The sequence below is a fragment of the Harpegnathos saltator genome, unplaced genomic scaffold, assembly GCF_003227715.2.
Source record: "Harpegnathos saltator strain DR-91 unplaced genomic scaffold, Hsal_v8.6 scaffold418, whole genome shotgun sequence".
Lineage (NCBI taxonomy): Eukaryota > Metazoa > Arthropoda > Insecta > Hymenoptera > Formicidae > Harpegnathos > Harpegnathos saltator.
The window spans coordinates 124,053-147,777 of NW_020230226.1; the positions used below are offsets into that span (position 1 = coordinate 124,053).

Consider the following 23,725-nt stretch of genomic DNA (forward strand, 5'->3'; position numbering starts at 1 on the left):
AAGCGAGCCCGACGTAAGTATCTTTTAGACCAGGTTCTAGCACATGTGTGCTCGCGCGCGTGCAAAGTCCATTCCGCCGAGATCGGCGTCATCATCATCATTATCGTCATCATCGTCGGCTTTCCACGCGTGTGCGCGCCTTCTCCTTCTCTTTCCTTCTCTCTCTCTCTCTCTCTCTCTCTCTCTCTCTCTCCTCTCTCTCTCTCTCTCTCTCTCTCTCTCCCTCTCTCCCTCTCCATCTCTCCTTTTCCTTCTCCGCAGCCCGCCTCGTTCTCTCTCTCTCTCTCTCTCTCTCTCTCTCTCTCTCTCTCTCTCCTTCCCTCTTTCTGCCGACGCGGCAACATGAAATTCCAGCGGGCGAACGGTATAGCGACCGCAGGGCAATCAGCGTTAACAATGTTTTATTGTTACGTCACGGATCGGGTTGGTTGTACACGTACACGTACGAGACGAACGGACAGGCGTGCATTAAAGCTTATCATAACGGTTTGCCGTTAAGTCGCCGTCAGAGCGAGCCCGCAGAGTAGTTCGCGCAGAGGAAAGAAAAAGGCGGCTCGAAAGTTGGACCCGACGCGCGCGCGTTGCAGGACTGAGCACAATGTTCCGCGCGTTGGGATTGACCGGCCCCAGTCGTCTCGCGGATGTGTGTATATATATATGCCTGTACGCGAATATCCACCGAGTGGCCGAGAGCAGGTCGCGGACACGCTCGATTAAAGCTGACCGCGCCCGCGCTCGCGTCCACGAAAATAAGGCGCGCATTCCCGGAGCGACGGAAAACTATTAATCTTCCGAGGCAACAAACGGCAACGCATATCTACCGGCATGCAGGATGCGCGCGACGCGAAGGTCCTTGCCTCTGCGCCTTTGCCGGCTCGAGTTAATCGCCGTCGCGATTTCGCGCGATTTTCCAACGGGGGATGCGGCGAGCGCGAATATCTAACGCTAACGAGTCAACACACACACACACACACACACACACACACAGAGAGAGAGAGAGAGAGAGAGAGAGAGAGAGAGAGAAAGAGAGAGATTTTTATGAATGCGCAATTATAAAGAATAGAGAGCGTTTATGGCGAAATATATACAAAGTTCGCGCAATTATGCATGATTACAGTTAATAATTACTCCGTGTAATTATAACTTCGTACGATTGCATATATTCATGCATGTCGTGCAATTTTCAGGCAACGGAGAAACGAAACGTACGTCTGTACTTTCGTGTCGTTCTGATTTCACAATTTTTGCCGTCCGTCACGTGTGCATTGTGTCTCGCGAAATTAATACGACGGCACGATCAGTACAATCGCGTCTGAAAAATCCACGATTAATCCGCGATATTTTGCACGTACACAGAAATAAATGTGTTTTTTGTTCCCTTCTTCCGCTGAAACTCGGCGTGCGAGAAGAGCGCTGCGCAAAAGATCCTGCAGAGGATCGAGAAGTTCGTTGCTCATCCTCTCTCTCTTTCTCTCTCTCTCTCTCTCTCTCTGTCTCTCGCACACAGAGGCTAATGTATGCCGCGCGAGATGAGCAGAGGTGCGGGTAGGGAAAGGTGGGGGAGTCGATGTATAAGGGTAAAGGTGTAACGGGACCCCCGAGGATCTACGTATTCATCATGCGCGACCTTAAGCGAGAAAAAAGTGACAACCAATTTATAACCGAGATAATTACAATATCAAGTGCCGGGCTTTTAATATATGCTTAATAACCGATAATGAGCGTATTGGCGGGTCGTTGAACGTACGCCTCTCTCTCTCTCTCTCTCTCTCTCTCTCTCTCTCTCTCTCTCTCTCTCTCTCTCTCTCTCTCGGGGCCTCTCTCGCAGATTTCGTTTACGGGACGAGAACGATATTTCCCGTTCTCCTCCCCCCCCCTCCTTCCCGCGCCGATGCGTGAGCGAAATAAATTCCGCGATGCATGTGCCAGGTATTTCGCGCGCGCGCAGGATAATGCCGGACAATGCGAGAGAGGCGAGAGACGGTAATGGCGTAATTCACACGAGCGAGCCCGAACCGCCGAACGAGCGATCCCACGGCGGAGAACTAATTGGCAAACATTGACGGGCGATATGTTGTGGCGTGTGAAGTGGCATAGTGTCCGAAGTGACCTGTGTTGACAGGCGGACCTGCGCCGTCCTCGACTACGGCATTTCCCGGCAAAAGCCTGGCCGTTTCCACTCGAGCCGCGGCCGGAGAGATGCGCGATTTGCGAAATTGTGCGCCGCGAGATACGATCTCTCTCGACTCCTCGACCGGCGGAAAAGCCGCGTTCCGATATTTCTGGTAGTTCGGTATTTCTGAAATCGACTGCTCCAAAGTTTTTCAGGTCGCTCCATTCAGCGGCGGGCTTTGAAATTCGAAATTCAAGGTGGCGGACGCGGTAATGCGCGGTCGACTTAAGACTGAAAAGAATGTTAAAGCTGAAACGTTGTATCTTGAGATTTTTGAGGCCGCGCTTTTCAACGCGGTGGATCTTAGAGACAAAAATTCAAAACGACGAGTAATCTTGCAATAACATAGATAAAAAGGAACAAAATGTTTTCCGCATATTATATAACTTATTCTAAACGATGCTTATTCGTTATCTCGCTACTTCACCGATTTCACATAAAAATATTGTGCACTTCTGCTAATTTCACTTCCTCTCATAACAAATGTCTATAGTTTTATTCTTAATGAGATGAAATTAGGATTTTTGTCGTTGTTTTATTTCATGCATTATTTTGAGTTTGAAAATTTTCGACCCTGTGTCTGTAAATTATAGAAATTGCTAAACGCAAAATCTTAACGACATTGCTTAACCTTGGAATACCCATTTTCCGCCAGCTTTTGCGAAATCCAGCTTGTTAACCACAACTTTAAGAACCACGATGATTGTAACGTCGCAGTTTTGTATCGAAAACGCGATTTCATCATCGCTATCACGATTTTTAATCGCGATTCTTTGCGCTTGCAAATACGACTTTGAGCGGCGCGCGATTGGCTGAAGCGCAGGCGATTCTGCCACAGAAAAATCCAATTGTACGTCGCGCTGCGTGCGATTCAAGACAGGAAAATCAGAATGCTCGGTGCAACGTATCGCAAAGTAGCACATCTCCAATCACGTTGCCATCGGAGAGTTACGCACCGTCAGTTTTATTCCGGGGACGATCGGCCGCGCAAGAGTTCTTAATTACTCGCGATCGCCTTTTTGTCGCGACCGTTAATTGATCGCGCGGCCGTGAAATTTCCACGCTCAAAGCAAGCCGGGGATCCTCCTCCCTCTCTCTCTCTCTCTCTCTCTCTCTCTCTCTCTCTCGCGCGCGCGCGCGCATGCTCGCATATCTATTTATAATCTTCCGTCGCGCGGTCGTCGTTCCTCCGCCTACGTGGCAGTTCGAAGTAAGTTGCCCTAATATCGAAAGGAAATTCGATCAGCGTTTCGTATCGGCGCGCCGCCGTCGCCGCGGGAAAGCATTTATTTGCATAGGCGGCGAGAGCGCCATCAGCAAAGGATTTCTGTAATCCCATGCAAATTGTTAAAGTTGAGCCATTAGCGAAAATTAATGCGATTTTCTTGCGAGGCGCGCGCGCGCGTGCCTGCCTGCGTGCGCGTACACGGCTGAATATAATATTGATGGCTTTGACACACGAATGGGGAGGGGTAGAGGGAGAAGGCGAGAGCAGGAGGAAAGAATGTTCGATCGGGGTGCGAGCGACGGCAGGGGTTCGTTCTCTCGCACGTCCCTCGTTTATTATTAAATTATCGCCGCGGAATCGTAAGCAGGTGGCGTGTGCGTGCGTATGTGTGAAAGAGAGAGAGAGAGAGAGAATCTTCAAGCGTAAGCATTCGCATTTGTTTCCGTACGTCGCATGCGCATTATGCGAGATAGTCGCGAGGGTAAACAGAAGTCGTTACTCTCGCCGCTTACCGCGGCGACACGCAGCGTCGAGTGTCGAAGTTATCGTTATATCCTAATTTCGTCGCGTTTTACTGCGCGTCGGGCGCGATACGATCGCGATACGCGTTACTACGGGCCCAGTCGTTTGATTACCTCGTTCTCAGCGGCCGAGCATTTTTATGCCGCAATGGTCGCTTTCCGCGCGCGCGCGCGCGCGCGCGCGTCCGGCAGAGAAACGCCTTAATGCCGGGCGTTGAGCAACGTGTACCTTATTAAAATGTTGCGTGGGAATGTATACCTTCGTGTATCAATATTTCTCCAGCAGGGATCAGGCACGCTGCTGCAGAGACGCGCGCTCGTTTTTCCACTCGTTTTCCGCTACCTGTATCCCGCAGAATGTCGCGAGAACAATCTCCTCAGGTGCATACAGGTGCGTCTCGCAGCGTCTCGCGGCAAGAAGACGAACGCAGCCTTCGCGCGGCGAGATCGGCGCCGCCGCCACATTGGAACAACGAAAAAACGATGTCGCGCTTGGAAATGATCGTGGCTTGTAGCCACTACCGATCATTTCTCCAACAGCGCGGCAGCCAAATAAATCGCATCGATTTCGAGGACACACTTTACAAGCGCCCGCCGTCTGAAAGCTCTAAATCACTTCTCGCGCCGATTTTTCCGACAACTCATATCGACAACTCCGGCCGTGTCGGCCGTGTTCCGCTACGAAAATATCACGTCGCCGATTAGATACGACAGCCGCCAACCGGTGGCTTAACCAGAAAAATACTCACTCGCGGGCGCGAACGTATTAACCTTTTCGCGATCGTTGTAAAGCGGACGATTTCTACTGGGACAACCATATGTCCCAGTTTTCGGTCGTAAAAGGTTATGTGCGCGAGTATCGAAGTCTATTAAATTACCTTCCAGTCGAGAGCCTGCCTGGTCCGGACCGGGGATCCTCCGCTGCAGCATTCGCGTTCGTCGAGAAACTGCACCTCCCCGGAATCGCACCTGCAGCTGTGCGGCCTTCGTCAGATCTGAAACAAAAGAGCGATTCTCTGATTAGTCGCGCAGTTACACGGCACCAACGTGTGGAGAGTGCGGGAATTCGAGATAGCGAAAACGATGAAAATCGAATTTCCACCCCGAATAGGAAAATTAATAAGGCTCTGGTAAAGGCCTAATTATTTTTCCCTAACATTAATCGGAGTTTCTATCCCTACTAGGGTACTAGTAGGACAAGGGCCCTACAAGATATGTAACAAATGGTTTAACGGGTCCTTATAAGGCAATATTAATAGGGCCTTATAAGGAAATATTTTTATTATTGCTTGAGTAAAAATATTCGTTCTCTTTATTCCAAAAAATTAAGACTGTAATTTCTTCATTTCTTTATAACCTTGTTAGTTACCACAAAAATGTTTATTTTAAAAATATAGCATACTTTACAATAAAATATAGCATTCTTTACACATAAAAATTCTGCTACTGTTTTTATTAAAATTTGCTGCATTTGAAAATGAAAGCAGTACTAGAAAAATCCTTGGAAAAGACTAATGAATATGACGACTAATAAAACTAATAAAAATTTGTTTTTAATTGCGATATAATTAAAAAATCTTTAAAAAAACCAGATAGAGCGTACTTATTAAAACAATACAAAAGTATGACAATTTTATTACACGCATCAGATCTTATTAATTTTCTATAACAAACCTTGATTTTATATATTTAAAGCATCCTTAAAAGATCTTTCTACGGCCCACATCAGTTTTCCACATTAAAGCGTTTTTCCGTAAAATCTAAGGCATCCCTAAAAAGTCCTCATCAAAGTTTTCCTTATCAAAGTCTTATTTCGTAAAATTTAAAGTATCCATAAAAGATCTATCCCAGCGCCTGACAGTGGTAATAATGAGGCTTCCCTTTGTAGGGCATCCTACAATTTTTGGCCCTAACCTAATTTTTTGCTCGAGCCACCCTCAAGATCTGAGCGAACGCAGCCACTGCGCTCTAAATGCAGGTGCGTTATTTCGGCTCTGAGACACTTCCTGTACGTCTCTCGCCGTTAGACGTATTAGCTCATGTATAACTCGTCGTCTGTAAGCGTATTAAATAACGTGACTCGAAACAGAGCGAGAAAGAGCTCACAGGCGAAGCAATTGCGAAGCAACGTAACGCGAGTGAAATCGCGCGATTCGGAAAAGTCGGGAAATCTACCGACGGAGCCTCGCATCGGTGATTTGTCACACCACAATCGCTCGGCAATCGCTCGCATACGTGTGTTATCGGCGTCTCGACGCCACGCGTCCTTCAGCCGGCAAGACACGCCTCGCGGCGTCGCATTACATTCGCCGTTCATTAATTTAACATTCCCCGCATCGTGATATTATCGTTACGCATTATCTTATAAATATACATAATTTCTACCTGACGCTCGAGCGTCCCGTCCAGAATGTCCATCGCGATAAGCGGCGCTCGAGCTTGAGCGTCGGCTCGGGGGGGTTTCCTCGCGATTCCGCGTTGACGGCGTCCTCGCGACGAGGAAATCGCGTGACCGCGGCGAAAGTGAGAGCGAGTAAGGCGACCGAGTAAGTTTCGTTAATCGCAAGCACGCCGCGCGTTTCATCCGCCGCCGCGGCCGCGTTGCGGCCCGCCGACGTCACGCGGCACGTCGCCGCGCGGATACTATCAATCATCCGTTTTAATTGCTAGACAAATGGACGTATTAGGTACGTGTCTCGGGAATATAAATAGTACCTCGGGCTCTCTCTCTCTCTCTCTCTCTCTCTCGGGCGCGCTTAATATTCTATTAGCTTAGCCGCGTCTCCCGCTCTCCACCTTGCCGCTCCCTCCCTTCTCTCGTACCCGAGTTTACCAGTTAGTTTAGTGCCTGGTAGAGAAGAGAGAGAGAGAGAGAGGGAGGGAGGGCGAGAAAGAGAGAGAGAGAGAGAGAGAGAGAGAGAGAGAGGTGGTCTTGCACAACCCAGCAAGTACAATAGCTTCGTTCAGTAGCTTTTTTTGTCCAGCGTCTTCCCGTCCGGCCGGCCGGCCGGCTCGTCGAATCCAGGAATCTTTATGAAAGGCATAAACGGCTATCTTCCCTAACGGTATCGTCGGAAATGGTATTCATAATTATACAGTTGCGACACACGCATTATTTGTTCGGAATTGTAATGGCCACGAGAGAGTTCTCTCCTTCGGCTGAATGAGCCTGCGAGCGGTATAAAACGTTAATCGCCGCGCGCCACGGAAAGATGTCTTTTACGACCGATTATAAATCGTCGCTTTCTCACCGCGTTACTCCCGTCGTCCAGTCCAGTCGTCGGAATAATTATATCCTGCAGCACGAACGGGTTAATAGTCGGACACGATGATAAACCGATGGCCGTTGATTGATCTTAACAAGCGGCTATTGTGATATCTCCTAGGAATGTTGGCGAATCGCCCGGCGGAATTTCCTCATTAAACGGCGTGATTACGAAATTCAATTCAACGCGACTCACGCACGCACGCACGCACGCACGCACGCACGCACGCACGCACGCGGGACGAGCTCGTAAGAGTTCGCTACGTGAGAATTCGCCGCGCGCTGCTACAAGCTCGTTTTCCGTGACGCGTCTCGGGTAAAACGGCACGCATGTATCTGCGCTTCGCGTCGTCGAGTGTCGTCATGATGTGATTGTTTCCCTCTTTCTCTCCTGATCTCGCGACCTCGCCGAGTCACGCTCTCGCCGCCGCGTCTCCCGCAGCGAAAAGTTTCGCTGGGAAAGTGGAGCGCGGCCACTCAAATTCGAGAAAACCGAATGGATCAGAAAACATTTCCTCCTTCCCGCCGAGTTTTCCATCTGATTCCTATTCTTCCCAGGCAACGGAAAATTCAGTTGCACCGACGGGACTGTTCTCTCTCTCTCTCTCTCTCTCTCTCTCTCTCTCTCTCTCTCTCTCTCTCTCTCTCTCTCTCTCTCTCTCTCTCTCTCTCTCTCTCTCTCTCTCTCTCTCTCTCTCTCTCTCTCTCTTTCTCTCTCTCGCTCTCGGCGAATTTTCCGCTCTGAATCGCCGAGCGAAGTACTTTCGCTGAAAATCGAAGGCTGCTCGATCGAGACACTCGCTCCGGCGACTTCGCGAGCGGCGGTATTCTCGCTAACAAGCGCTTCGGCTGAAAACACCGCCACTTCTCGCTCCGGCGCGAGATTCCGCTCCGAGAAACTTTGGGGAGGGGCAAGAGAAGCGCGCCCTTTTGTCTCCATCGCGACTTATTATCCTCCCTCGAACTTGACTTGCTCGTTGCGTCATCGTCGTCTCGCTTATCGACGAGACGCCAGCGCGACCGCAGACGCAGGGAAGGAGAGAGAGAGAGAGCGAGAGAGAGAGAGAGAGAGAGAGAGAGAGAGAGAGAGAGAGAGAGAGAGAGAGACACACGAGTCTCGAAATGAGAATGCGTCATTGTTGCCGAAAACCATTTGGGATCCAGCTGGAAGCAAATATACCTGCAGTGTTTCCGAGAACGAGGCTAATAACAGTGCACCTCTTCGTCTTTCATCGCCATCACGGCGCTAATGCACGCGTGCAAAGCTGCGCCGCTGACGACAAGCAGTCGTGCCTTTCTCGCCCTGATATCATCGGTCCGGCAATTTTGTTGTCGATCGAACCCGACGTCATTACCGACCCTGCCGGCCGAATTGCCGCGTCGAAAACGCTCGGCGTGAAAGAGTTGCGCTTCCTCTCGCAAATAATGCAGGTTCGTTGGCCGGCTGCCGACGTTCTTTCCTCTCTGTCTCGTCCGTTCTCGCCTCTCTTCCCCCCTTCGGCACCCCTTCTCGCGCCATCCCTCGTTGTCGTTGTCTCTCTCTCTCTCTCTCTCTCTCTCTCTCTCTCTCTCTCTCTCTCTCTCTCTCTCTCTCTCCCCCCCCCCCCCCCCCCCCCCCCCCCCTCTCTCTCTCTCTCTCTCTCTCTGTCTGTCTGTCTCTCCCTCCTTCTCGCTCCACTCGCGCGACCCGTCGCTCCGACTTGGTCTCCGCGCCGGAGAACAGCCGAGTTTTTGTCGCCCCATTGTCAGACCAGGGTTGCTGCCTCTTCTGCCTGTTCATTGTGCGAATTCATCAACGTATTCATTCATTCCGCCGGTATTGTCTCACAACTGTTCTCTCTCGCGCAAAGTCCGTTCCCCCGTCGCCGTTTCTTCCCGCCGCCGCCGCTGATCGCCACTTCGTCGTTATGTCGCGCATTAATAGTGGAGTAACCTTCTCTCTCTCTCTCTCTCTCTCCCTCGCGCGCGCGCGCCCAGCGACGCGGAGGAATAGAGGAAAGGACAAAGAGCAAGATTCGGATTACCGGAAGAATAATGAGACGCGGGTGAGCGCGTGGCGTGCGGGATAAAAGTCGCACTTCGGCCATCGTGTATGAGTCAATGCCACTCGGCGAGATCGCGACACATCGTCGTCGTCGTCGTCGTCGTCGTCGTCGTCGTCGTCGTCGACGGCAGGAGGAGCGTTTTGAACTACGCACCTTCGATTTATCCTTCAATTTGTCATCGTCGAAACGACATTGTCCCGCTTTACTCAATAACCTGCCCTGCTCCTCCCGCTCCCTCCACCACGCCGCGCCGGCCGGAATCCCTCGGCGTTTTCGCGCCGCCGCGCGTAGGTAGCTGCGTAACGACGTCCGACGACAACTTCCTGGGGCGAAGTTCGCCGCCCCGCGGTAGCGACGCCGGCTCCTACGTACGTCGGCTCGTGCGAAGGGCCCGAGCACCGACGCTCGGAGGGTGTGTAGGCGGGAGAGAGCGGCAACAATCGCATTTCCCGAGCGGAGAATTATCGAGCCCACGCAATATCGCTGCGGATATTGTTTTCGCGCTGCGAGGCGGCGCGCGTTTAGGGTGCCGTGCCGACGACAATAGCGCGAAACACGGTCGCGTGTGACACGGGCGGGCGAGGGGGGAGAGGAGGCAGGGTAAACGAGAATCTGAGAGAGACAGAGAGAGAGAGAGAGAGAGAGAGAGAGAGAGAGAGAGAAAGTAAGAGAGCGCAAAAGGGCTGCTCGCAGGAGAGCGAGAAGGACGACGCGCGGAGCCGAGGAAAGCAAGAGCGAGAGGGAGAGAGGAAACCGCCTGTGCGGCGGTGGGTCGAAGGGTCGCGTTATTGTCGTCGCGGTGCGAGGCATTCTCTCGCAACTAGCAGTCAATCAGCGCTCGCACGCGGCAGTAGTGCCGCGCTCGTTCAGTCAGTCAGTCAGTCAGTCAGCTTGCTTGCTTGCCTGCCTGCCTGCCTGCCTGCCAAGCCGCCAGGCCAGCAGCCAGACGCGAGCCCAAGTAGTCTCGATGCTTGCCGACCTACCGAGCATGGAAATACAATTACCACACCGGGAACACTATGCCTCGCAGCGCAGCGCCATTACGACCAGCAAGCACGGCCCCGCCGCCGCCGCCGCCGCCGCCGCCGCCGCCGCCGCCTCTCCGCTCGTAATGACGCCTGATTGTATAACGCCGGTGTGGGGGGATATTGGGTTAAATAAACAATATTAAATCCGCAAACGGGATTCGCGTCCCCCGCTCCAAGCACCACCACTACCACCACCACCACAAAGATGACGACGACGTCGACGTCGATGTCGCCGACGACGAGACTCGCGAGAAGAGGGTGAATTCTTACGCTCGCGACTCGCTAAGCCGCCAAGCCGCGAAGCGTTAGCGGTCGGGGCGCAACGAGAGCCTCCCCTCGATCTGCAGCCTGAGAAGAGATCGAAGAAGCGCGCCGCGGTGATTTATGAGAGAGAGCGCGCGCGATTTTCGCGCGCGCGACTGAAAAATGTCGCGTTTTCTTCCCACTCCTCATCATCCGCGCTCTCGAGCGTGTAGCGTGATTAGCGGCAATCACTTAGCAGCGGCGTCAATTCCCGCGCAGCCGGTTAATTCACGGCTCACGGCGGAGCAACGCGGAGAAGAAGAAGCGTCTCGTTCCACACGAGTGCGGACGCGGTCGCGGCCGATTCCTCGCGGGGGAAATGTCGCCGTAAACGCGCCGCGCCGGCTTATCGCGCGCGCCGCGCGAACTCGCCAGCACACCTCGGGGCTCTCGCTGCTGTGTGCGTAAATTGTTGCTAATCGAAGGTCCCCGCCCGGCCGCTTTTACGGCCCGCCAGAGAGATTTAACGTCGGATGCACTTAGGCCACGATTCAATTAGAAAACACATCGGGGCCGCGCGTAGTAAAGATAATGGCGGCGACGGCCGCGTATTCTCTCGCGCGCGAGGCGAATCGCCTCGTCGGCTCCGAATGCGCGACGATGAACATTCGCGGGAACTCGCGCCGTCCTCTTCGGCGCTCGGCTTGCACCATCGCTTGCTTCATCATCGTCGTTTTTCCGATCGATTCTCACTCGCCAATCTAATCGCGCGAATGTCTCCTCGCAACGAGACCCCGAGTAGAAAAATTAATAGGGCCTCTGGTAAATGGGCCTGATTATTTTTCTCTAACATTAAGGGGACTGGAGGGTCAGATTACTGAAAAATCGTGCTTGTTTTTTCATAATATTTTGTGACGAAAAGTGAATGAAAAGTGCAGGAATGAAAATTTTTGATATATTTATGTAACATATGAAGAGTAGAAAAATGTTGTTCATTAACAAATATTCATATAAATATACCACGTCCACTTAAATTTTAAACGCATTTCTTTCGAAATTTTATTGTTCAACTTTTTGCAGTGATTTCTCCGAAACTGAGCTTCGTATCGATTCGAAATTTTAAAGCAATAATATTTGTTCATCTGGCTCTCAGGTGAACCATGGACAACTCCGTCAAAATATTTCATTTCGGGATATTAATTTTTTTTATTGCAAAAGAACTGAGAAATTTGAATTTTTTCCTAATAATAGTTGCCATTTTGTTAATTTTGTTCGATTTTTTTTTCTAGTGGTTCGCCGGATAATGATAAACCTCCTCAAGATTTCTAGCTAAAATTCGCTCTGATCGGACCACCGAGAGCCGAGATATCACTGCAAAAACGACAACTTGAAAAAAAAAAGCAGAGCATATTTCAGCTATATATATCGTATATTTATATGAATATTTGTTAATAAACAAAATTTTTCTACTCTTCACATGTTGTATAAATATACCTAAAATTTTCATTCTCGCACATTTATTCAGTTCATCGCAAAATATTGTCAAAAAGAAGCACGATTTTTCAGCAATCTGACCCCCCAAAGTCCTCTTAATCGGGCTCTAGTAAAGATAGAAATAAGACAAGGGCCTTACAAGATGTATAACAAATTGCTTAATGGACCCTTATAAGGCGATATTATAAGGGCTTTATAAGGCATAATAATCAAGTCAACAGGGCCTTATAAGACAATAGTAACAGGGGTTTTATGAGGAAATATTTTTATTATTGCTTGAGTAAAAATATTCGTTCCTTTCATTCCAAGAAATTTAGACTATAATTTCTTTATTTCTTTATAACCTTGTTAGTATGCAACAAGAATTTTTTATTTTAAAAATGTAGCATATTTTACGATAAAATATATAGTATTCTTTACACATAAAATTCCTGCTACTGTTTTCATTAAAGTTTGCTGCATTTCAGAACGAAGGCAATATTAGAAAAATCCTTGGAAGAGACCAATGAATATGGACCAACTAATAAAACTAATAAAATTTGCTTTTAATTGCGGTATAATAGAGAAATCTTTGAAAGGACCGGATGGAGCGTACTTACTAAAACAATACTAAACTACGACAATTTTATTACTCGCTTCAGATCTCATTAACTTTCTATAAACTTCAAAACTTGATTTCGTATATCTAAAGCATCCTTCTAAGGTCCACATCCGTTTGCCGTGTTAAAGCGTTATTTCGTAAAATCTAAAGTATCCTTAAAAATTCTTCCAAGGCCCTTATCAGTTTCCCTCGATCAAAGCCTTATTTCGTAAAATCTAAAGTATCCCTAAAAGATCCACCTCGAGGCCTGATGTGGCAATAATGAGGCATCCCACTTTCAGCCTTATCGGGGCCTTCAGCTTCATAAGAATGGCCCTAGCAATTTTTTACTCGGGACGTCGCTTCCCGCCTGCGATATTGCCGCCGCGCGAGGACCACGGCTAACGTTCACGGCCTAACCAGGATATGCATCGCAAGCGCGACGTCCTCTGGTAACATCACGATCAACATTGCTATCAATACCGGGAAGAGTCTCGTAACTCGCGCAGCTGCCCGCGGAGCGTATTATTTACGCGAGGCTCCGGGCACCGCGCGATTACGTTAGCGCGCAGGGAAACAAAAACGCGTCCAAGGACAACCCTTCATTTGCCTCATCCCTGGTGAGCGCGGCTGACCGGGTCCTGTAACTCATACGCGCGCCGAAAGAAACCGCGCGGCTCATCGCGCTCGGGTGCAACAGATGTTTGCGCAGCGCGCGCTCTCTCCGTAAACATCATCCTACCGTCTCTCACCGGAGTGGTGAGGATATATCGGAAAAGCGAGAGCGAGCGACGTGCGAGCCACGGCGGAAAGAAGAGCGCCGCGTCTCGTGATCGGCACACACACACACACACCTGAAGACCGTGGGCCGCCCTTTTTCTCCGCGACACGCTATAACGCAGCGCAATCTCGCAGTCGCGGCACGAAGTCGGTCGAGGCAGATTTGGGACAGGCGGTCTAATTATCGCCGACATTATTAACCTCGATGGTAACGGGCTGCGCGCCGAAGATGAAGGCTGGGTGAATGCTTGTCGGGGGCGGAGGAGGGTAGGACGAAAAGACGATAGATGGTTGCTCGGAGACGACGTCGAGCCAAGGAGCGTTCAAACAGGGGCAAGGAGAAGGAAGCCCAGAGGCTGCCGGCTTCGGCTATAGACGCCGCATTATGTCTTCGTCCGCCTTGCAACGCACCGTGTGACGTGACGTGAGTGTTCCAGACAACCTAATTACATCACACAACATAGCACACCGTCTCTCTCTCTCTCTCTCTCTCTCTCTCTCTCTCTCTCTCTCTCTCTCTCTCTCTCTCTCTCTCTCTCTCTCTCTCTCTCTCGCGAGCGCGCCGCCTCGCCCGCGTGCACACAGCCACCTTATAAACCACCTTTCCTCCGGGCTCCCGCTCCCCGACCGGCATCCAATCGTCTCGCGACACCCTCTAACCGACGTCTCTCCTCGGATGAAACACTCGCGAGCTGTATAACGCGTCAGCCAGACAGGGACGCGGCGCGGCATTCCGAATTCCGAGACGTTGTCGCAGCTCGTGCTCGCACGCGAGCTCGCAGAGTTCCCGGCCCGAGGATGCGAAAAGAATTGTTGCTCAAGTGAAACTGCCATCTTCAGTTCCTTTCGTACAGTCGCCTGTTGTTTCACGTTGTTATTCACTTGTCGGAACGATGGATTGATTTTTCTACGCCACCAAGACGGTATTCCGAGAGATGTTGTCTTAACTCTTCTATCCTGACGGCATTCAAAAGTAGCGCAAAAGTATGTTTTTGAATTTTTTTCTGTGTCTTATTTTATATTGGTGCTTGTAAATACCGTCTTAGAATTTAATCATTACATTGTAATGAAATTTATCTTCCTATTCTTTATGTTTATAATATATGCCGAAAGCTATTTAATTACACAAAAGTTTAATAAGGTCTCAGATAAAATTAATTCCGGACATAAAAGGTTAGGATAGTTTAATCACTGAAAATCGCTCCTCTTCATCGCTAGGAAATTCTTTCCACGCGAAGCGGACGATATTCTTCTACTTTGAAAATAAAGAATGAATCCCTGCCCTGCCTTAGTTCTTAATGGTTATTTTTTATTTGCAAAATTGAAGATTCGCGTGGCCGCCAACGATGAAAAAGTAGTCTTCGCAGCTGTGTTAACCCTTAAACACTGAGACGGCGGTGAAAATTCATCCGATGAAATTTTTCAACTATTGCCACTAGATATGTTCATAAATAGTTATAGCTCATATATATTGAAAAAAATTATAGAAAAAATTATAGGTGAAAATTCAGTCGTCCTAGTAATAGGAGGAGACAAAGACATCCTAATGTTCAAGGGTTAAGGATAGGACAATTCAGGATATTTAATAGTACAAATATATATAAAATAACTCATCGTCCTGTAGAAAATGCGTTGAAACAAAAAGCGATTATATTGCAAAATGAAAATAGTCCTTTCGTCTTGTCATCATTTTTATATGGTCTCGGTCTGGAAACTTTTGCATCTTACTACGTGTGCATAAACTACGCCCTCTTGCGGCAAGTTTGAAGACAAGATACGAGAAGGCAGTGTTCCTCTTCCACAGACATGCTATCTTCATTTAGCTTCCTCCAGTAAGAGTCAAGTTAGACGAAGGTAGAATGTCTGTGGTATCCTTTGCAGAATAGCTCAGGACTTTTCTTCTTCGCTCGACCTAATCTACGAGCTAGTTTACCCATCACTCTTCTTTAACCCTTTAACGCCCGACCTTTTTATGTTTTCAGAATAAAATTTGAGCTTTCTTGAACTGAGACTATAAGTAGTGATAACCAAGAAAAGAGTATCAAAATTTTATATTGGTTTTTTTATCGCTATTTTTATCGTTCGTTTTTTGTTTATTGTAAATATGACTTGGATTCTAAATGCATATACGAAATGAGCAACCTATACAGAGAAAAATGAAGGGTAATCTATACGACAACTCTGATAGTCAGCTTGACATTTTTTGAGCTGAAATTTTACTATATTTGTGAGTGAAGTTTATCATTCAGAGCGTCAAACTTACTATTTCAGAAGAATATCTTACAGATCACCACTTTGATGGTCAATCGTCCCTTCATTTTTCGCCGCATAAAAAACTGCAAGTCACCAGGTTTCACGAAAATAGGTTGATTTCTGATTGGTTTTTGTGCCCACTATATTGGATTCACCATTTTGAGTTTCCGTATTCTTTTAATTTCACATTTTGCATCTGAGAAAGCTTCCGAATGTATGAAATTATACCAGATACCAATCTATTTGTTTATAGTGCACTTCTAAATCTCAGTAACAATGCTAACTATGCCTACTTGAAATTTGACAAAACATGTTGTCATTAAAACTGAGCTGAAAACAGACTAAACCGAATCTACATACAATCTATATACCATTTTTTAGAAGAACAATTCACCTTTACAGTGGTGCGAAGAAAACGAAAATATCTCCTCTTCTGACCAAGTTATGGATTCTTAAATGCGTTTCCGGTAGCTACAGTTAGCCGGTAGGCCTTAAAGGGTTAACTAACGACTCAAAATTTCGCGCGGTTTCATTCGCGCAGAATTGCGAGGAGTTTTCTCCTCAGTCTGACCTGATCTACACGTACACGAGTAGACTTTCATACATCATCGTCAGACACTCCGTGTGCGAGTTTACCATCCGAATACAGCCCGCGTGGTGGTGAACAGGTTGGCTCGAAATCGATAAAAGACGAGGACGGTACGCATCGGATCGCACATTACGAGACACGACGACAAAGCGGCGACTCGGGGCAGCGAACTGCGTCCGCTGTTTCGCGCGTCACGTGCGGAACCCGATCGTCGTGAATGGGGCGACCCCGGGCGAATGGGACGCCGCGCGTATCCTCGGCAACAAACATCGCGCATAACGAGCAACCATGCAGAAAATAAACACGCGGCTATTATGGCTACACACGCGCGACAAGGGGCGTGAATGAGCGCCATTCATCACGCGAATGATGAAAGTGCATCGCGTCGCTGGCCAACAAGGCGCCATGCCCTTTCGTTGCACTTTCGCCCGTCTATCTAATTGTAAATCGAGTCAAGGGCGTCCGCGATAGGCTTGAATCTTGGCCGACGTAAGTTATCGCCGACGTTATCCGGCGCTCGTAATGCAGTCAACGCTATGGGAAAGTACGTCTGCCCGCCGCTCGAAATCGTTTAATACCGCTACGGTGTGTACACGGAGAAAGAGAGAGAGAGAGAGAGGGAGGGAGGGAGGGAAGGAGGGAGAGAGAGAGAGAGAGAGAGAGAGAGAGAGAGAACCCGCGTTCCAGCTCTTAGCGGTCGCCAATTAACAGCTCGAACATCCAAAGGATCGCGAGGAAGACGCATACACAGCGGTTATCTTCCACGCCTTTTACATTCTTGCTCGGCCTTATCAGCCGTATGGTTTATTGCAGGCGATAAATTAATACCCTTTCCTCGGCTGACGATTTGGCCTATCGAGCGCGTTTCGAGCCGTCTCCTCGAAAGTACCGATAGAGGAGAAGTATAATTAGTCGGCTAGCAGCTGCATGATATCGGATAAGATTGTGCGGTTTCTCTCGATTATCCTCATCGATTAATATACGCCGATTGTTCGTTCAAACGTGGGATCGATCACTCATCGATGACGGAATAAATACAACGCTACCCCTGTGGTGAAATATTAGGTCTAGTAAGTATCGTTCGCGGCTCAAGGAGCGTTACTAGACACGAGAAGCAGTGATTTCTATGTTTACATTATATCGCAGGGCTGACTTGTTCATAGTGTGAGACGAATAGAATAAATAAACAACAGGAAGGCAGTCCTTATAGACATTATCTTCCTTCTTTTATTAATTTGCCTTATGTGTACATATAAAAGAGCCGAGTAAATAGACGGGCGGCTCGAGGGAGTGAGAAAAAATTAAAAGATAAGCTAATGATAATATTAGGATGGTGCAAAAATAATTGCGGTTTTTACGTACCGAGTATAAAGACGCATATCAGTTAAAAATTATGTTTATTAATCAAAATAAAGACCATTGGCCTGCGCACATTTTTCCCAACGGAAAATAACTTTGTTTACTCGTACAAGATATAATTCTGGAAAAGATAACGGTAACCAGAAAAATCGGCGCCAAATTGAAAATGATAAAAACCGCAATTCAACCCCGAATCAAGTTTCCGTGTAATTTTACCTCACGCGATAACTGATTAAAAATTACCAAATGGCGATCTGGGCGGGAAATGCACACGCTCGAACCGTGATTGGGCGGTCGGAGATCCCCGAGGGAAAACACGAGGAAATCAACATATCCCAGCCTAAAGCTCACGATTATCCAAGATGTACAATGGACATCAAGGGAAAACGCACGAAATGTCCCTCTCAACTGCTGATTCAAGTCAATCCAGATTATACCGATCTCCCGGGAAAACGCACGGCGAGTCCGGTCTGGCGACCAAGAAAGCTACTGAGCTTGACCAGCGGTGTCGAAGAGAAAACGCACGACGACGTCGATGTTCGGTATTAAAAGAGGTCAACTAATTGTCACGCCCTGATCTGGCGAACGAAGTAAAAAAAACAAAACTCGACCCCGGTTACACGATGGTCATTAGAAGGTGATGATTTGCAACACTCACCAACCTTCCGCAGAAACGACGATGGCACACGCACATCTTCCTCGAACGTCCAACAACCAACTCGCTACACCTACCGCGATGTTGTTTTTATAATCCGCGTCCTTGTCTCTACACTCTAAAGTGTAAACACACCGCTTTCCCCACCATTTTGCTCGATCTCACCGTTATCGTTATTGTTTTTCGGCGCTCCGAATGCCCTTCGGATTTCCATCCGCAAGACTCATACTTCGTACGGCATAAATGGTTAGGTATTAGAAGCGAGAATAACTTCAACATCTTTATCATACCTACGCGTTTTTCTTCGGAAGTACGCGCAGCAATAGATCAACGGTTTTGTCGTTGACAGTATTCTTTAGGGAAGAGGGACACAAAGAGAACGAACGAAGGGAAAAAAATATTTGTCTCACAGGATTTTCATACATAATCCATTTTTCGTCACCAGTTACGATTTTGTGCAGAAAAATCTTTTTTTGTTGTCTGGCGAACAAGATGACACGTGATCAATCGGCGATCTTTGTTATCGATGATTAACTTCCCTCCTTTCGGTATCTTCCTCATACGATGTGAACGATCGCAAATAGCTTTCTGCCTTACTCCCAGCTTTTCCCAGCAAGTTCCGGTTGTGTTTGTGCCGTATTCTTAATCAGTACATTCTGCAACTCCTCGTCTTCAAATTTTTTTCCCTCACCGGAGCGCGGCTGATCACGAAGATTAAAATCACCATTTCGAGAACGTTCAAACCAGTTTCGGCACGTGCGATCGGTCGCAGCATCTTCACCAGCGTTTTTGTTCAAATGAAATGCGAAATGCATCGCGTGTCGAATATGCTCTTTGTTGATAGCCATCGGGATTGTTCCGATTGTTCGAAGTTATATGCATCAAACGCCAAACCAGGTGTCATTTTGAGAAGTTAAATAGCCCAACACTTTAAAGCCACAGAAAAGCGGGAGAATATTCCAATTTTCAAATTTTGCTCCGAGCTATGTGAATTTCATCACAGACAAGTAAGACCTAATATGTAGTTTAGTTGTTGTATACCCCTCCCCCTCCCTACTACCCCATCGTTAGCGGTGTATTAAAATTATTATTAATTACAGGTAAAATTGTTATTTCACGAGGCTCTTCGAAGAGCCTGATAACTGAAGTAGTCACGAGGCGCGTCACACGTATCGATCGGCTGCCAAGCGTGGGTCCGATTTCTGCCGTCTTCCGCGTTTTATCCATCGGCCGACTTGCTCGTCCAGCCGGTGGAGAAGCGAGCGTTGCATACTGCGAAATGAATAGCGACGTCAGACGCAAATTTACTGCCTCGTGGCTGGACAAGGCGCGAGCTGCAATTTCCAGGAGGGTGAGAAGCCCACGACGCGCGATCGAGCGATCAGTAACGATAAGTGGAACGTGACCTCGTGATGTAACCCAGCTGAGTAGAATGCGATTAGCGCGTCGCGCGATTACGTCGAGCCGCACGGGGGGATGGGAGGAGGGGCGGGGAGGGAGGGCGACGCACCACCGGCCGTTGTCAACCGTCGGGCTGAAATCGGCCGATTAACGCGCTGATCGATGCGCGCCATCGATGGCGTGCCATAAATATCACGAAACGTGTACGCGCGCGCGAGCGCCATTATAAATGCGCTTCGATTACGCGGCGTCGGAGAAATTATCCGTCCGTGGGCCGTCCGTGATAGCGAGACGCGCGACGATTGAGAAGTAACCGGCTGAAACGTGTATCCATCACTCCCAGCACGTATCCGATTACCTGTATCTAAGCAAAATTATGAATGCCAGCGTAAATCGTCTCCTATTAATACAGTCGGCTGATCTACGAGCTTGCGCGCCGCTCCTCGGCAACTCTTTTGCGTTTTCATGTTTCACGGTCGCCACCGGGTAGCAGCATCCCGCTCTCGCCACCCACCCCGCCCCCTCTGCTCTGCGCCTTTATATCGCCTCGTAATTAATGCGTATCGCGCACGGATAAAGTGCATTAGTAGCCGTCGCGTTTATGGTCGTAATTTATAGCCCAATGACGCATTATGATAACGCATCGTACCTATGTTGCCGCGACGGATCGGCGCGATTGCGCCCGCCGTTAGCGTCGTCCGGGGCGGCCGAAAGAATGTACGACGAGAGAGAGAGAGAGAGAGAGAGAGAGAGAGAGAGAGAGAGAGAGAGAGAGAGAGCGTCATATGCGAAACATCATCGCGGGCCCGACATGTTTTTCGACGTGTGAATCAAGCCCGTTTCAAAAAACGATCTATTCTAACGAGCAGCGAGGCCTGCGTTAACAGCCATTACGTGAGAGACGCGGCTCTCCCTCTCTCTCTCTCTCTCTCTCTCTCTCTCTCTCGCGGGAGATACTCGAGTCTAAATTTAGAATTGGACTCGAGTCGCCGGGTTGAATCGTGATATATGCGACGTTGCATTCGGGACGTCGCGATTCCGCTCAAACGTTCGGGTCTGACCGCGAAAGGAAATGTGAGTATCTCACTTGAGACGTGTTTCGAGCAACGACTATTAATAAGGGCCCGCGGCTCATATTAATGGTCGTCGCTCGCCAGAGCCCAGAGAGATACTCAGATCTCAATCTGAGGTTAGATGTGAGAGTCTCCCGGCGGAAGCATGGTCGAAAATGTGAGATGCTCGGGTCCGACTTTCGATCCGAATCTGAATGTGTCGCGTGAGACGAGCCTCAAGTGACGACTATCGGCGCAACATTGTATCGCGAGGATGACGACGTCGCGGAGCAGGCGATTCGATTCGGACCGAAGATGGAAAAGTAAAGCGGAATAGCGACGAGCGATGACTAATGGCGAGTGGAAGCTTAATTATGCACGCACCATCGCAATAGTACCCGCGCGCTTACGCAATACTGATAAATATCGACTTTTTTGCGGGATATGAAGCTGTATAAAAGGCAGCTAATGGCGGCGAGTTTCGTCTCATAAGGAGGTCTGTAAAATTTGCGACTTAAATGGTTGGTTCTGGGTTAGTAAAAACATTGCAGAGTGTGTAACGTTTCCTCTATGCTGCAAAACACTTTGTATGTGTGTGTGTGTGTGTTATGTTCCACACGGAGGAAAAAGTTTGTGTGACTGATTTTCTCTATGGGGCTCGCCTTTGCTAAACAAAAACTCGACGATGGGAACGGAATATGAAAAAAGAGTGGTTAATTTTTATTAAGTATTATTTTTTAAATTAGAAGGGTTATATATTACATAATTATATAATGCAAATCTTATTGATTTTAATATAAATTTCCTCTTATACCTAGATTATTCAATCTTTTTTTTTTAAGAGCATTATTATTTATTCCTACTATACTTTATTCTCACTGGTTATACTGGTTAATTTGAAAAAATTATTATAACGTGTAGCCGAAAGTAATATATATATATATATATATATAGATATGTACTTCTGGCTCCAATTCTACGATAAATAGGCACGAATGAAATAAGATCATTATGACAAATAAATTTCCAATCAGTTTTGTTATGAATTTCATAGCTACAAAAATGTTCATTACAATCAATTGTATGAAACATAGTTAAAAGAAAGAATATATTATTCAACTTCTTGCAATAGATTATAAACTGTATTTGACCAAATATGGGTGAATTATCTTCGTTATATGTTACAACAACACGCATACCTTTTTTAAAAAGCGTTCTAAATATTCTGAGCCATGAGCATATGATTATTTTTTCATTCATGTTTGGAGGTAGAGCGTGACTGAACAAAAGAAGCCGACACTCAAATCAACATATTCCTCTTCGTATAAGAAAATTAATTGATATAAGAGGAAATCCTCTCTGAAGTAAGAGGAAAACAGTTGGAATAATATCTAATAAATTTTAGACGAATGGTTCACTTTAATCGCTTTGTCTAAAGAGGAATCCTCTTTCCGTAAAAGACTTCGCTTAGAATATAAGATGGAAAAAATCACTTTACAAATTGAATATCTTTTTTGGGGTGAAAGATTCCTGTAGAAGATTCTATTCTCTCTCTCTCTCTCTCTCTTTCTCGCTCAGTCGAACATCCTCAATTATCCCGGTCGTGTTTTAAGGCTTAATCACCGGCGATCTCCTTCTTCGGAAAAAAATACATTATGCGAGAACAAAAATGCCTATCGGTTCACTTCGATTCGTCAACGTCCTTTGAAAAAAAATGAGAGTCATCGTCGTGAGAACTCGAGTCATTTTCACGAGAAATTACAAACCGGTCGTTTCATAGCGCTTGGTGGCTTCTGTGTTGAAGCAGCCTAATGCTCAGACGAATGTTTTCGATCGGGATATCGACAGAGATACCGTAAATTCGCCATTACCGTAAAGGTAACGACGTCTGCTCGAGCGGAACGAGTGTTCCCGAACGGATGATTGCGCGGCGGCGCGAAATCATCGAGAATCACGTCTCGACGCTCTCTCGGTGCGCAAGAGTCGCTTCCTGCGATTAAACCCGCGATCGATCTAGCGCTAGAGAAATTAAGCGATCGTTCGGACTTTCGTGATTTCCTTTATGCAAATTTCCTTAATGCACGCGCCCGGGCCTTCTGAAATTATTCATGTTGCGTGCGTTATTAAATTTACGTTCACGCGCGCGAGCGCGCGTCTCCCTTTCCTCGTAATTATCCCAATATTAATCTCGGCGCAAAAGAGCGCTCGCGTAGGCACGACTCCGGCCGAATCGCACCGCTGCGGCGCGAGATATCCGGAACAGCGCAACCTGTTCCCGCAACACGTTTGGCCGGCGGGTAACGCAGCCCGTTACTTTGCTTACCTTAATAAAGAAGTGCGCGGCACGAAGCGGCGAAATATGTCGCCCGATATAAAAGCTACGTGATAGCGCGACGTGCACGCCGCATGCCAGCGAGCGAACGAATCGATGCGCGTTCCCGGGATCTCTCAATCGTATCGCCGTATAAGCGGCGAGCAGCGCGCGCGCGCGCGCGCGCGGGATAACGCATTATTGGAGAAAAAATCACCCCCTCTAAATAGATTTTAATGAAGCACTCGACACGCGCGTCCAAAAGCGGCGCCATGTCCCACGGCAATCGCCAAGAAAGTAGCGCGTTGCGCGTCACGTACGTTTTCGCGGCCGCCGCAGCGGCGGCGACAGCGGCGATAATTACTCTATCCTCGCCTTGCGTCCTCGTGAAATATTTTTCACGCGGAAAATCGTCCCAAATGGGACGGCGCCCTGCTTCTCCCTTTCTCGCTCTCCTACCATATCTCTCTTTCTCTCTCGTCCTGCGCCGCTGCCTCGGCCCTGCTCTCTATCTCCGTCCGCCGCGCGCGGCGGCGGCGGCGGCGGCGGGCGGCGGTACAACGCTCCTAACATGGTAAACTCTCCCGCGGGTGATCGATGTTCCTCCAGGCCGGCGCGTGTATATATCTCCGTGCGTCACATTCCGCGAGATCCGTCGATCGGTGTGCGCGGAATATAATATGTAGCGCCGCGATCCCGTATCGGCGCCCGGCCGGTTTGAGTCGCGGCCGCTCCGCTCCGCCGCTCC

At 48.3% G+C, this 23,725-nt stretch overlaps 1 protein-coding gene across 1 annotated transcript in view; it reads right to left on the reverse strand.

The window, feature by feature from the left end:
• The window catches only part of LOC105185340 (uncharacterized), a 55,643-nt gene that overhangs the window by 17,354 nt on the left and 14,564 nt on the right, over positions 1 to 23,725 (reverse strand). The window contains exon 4 of the mRNA XM_025301441.1: positions 4,801 to 4,917. Within this exon, the coding sequence (XP_025157226.1) occupies positions 4,801 to 4,917 (117 nt within the window). The remainder of the gene's footprint in view (positions 1 to 4,800; positions 4,918 to 23,725) is intronic.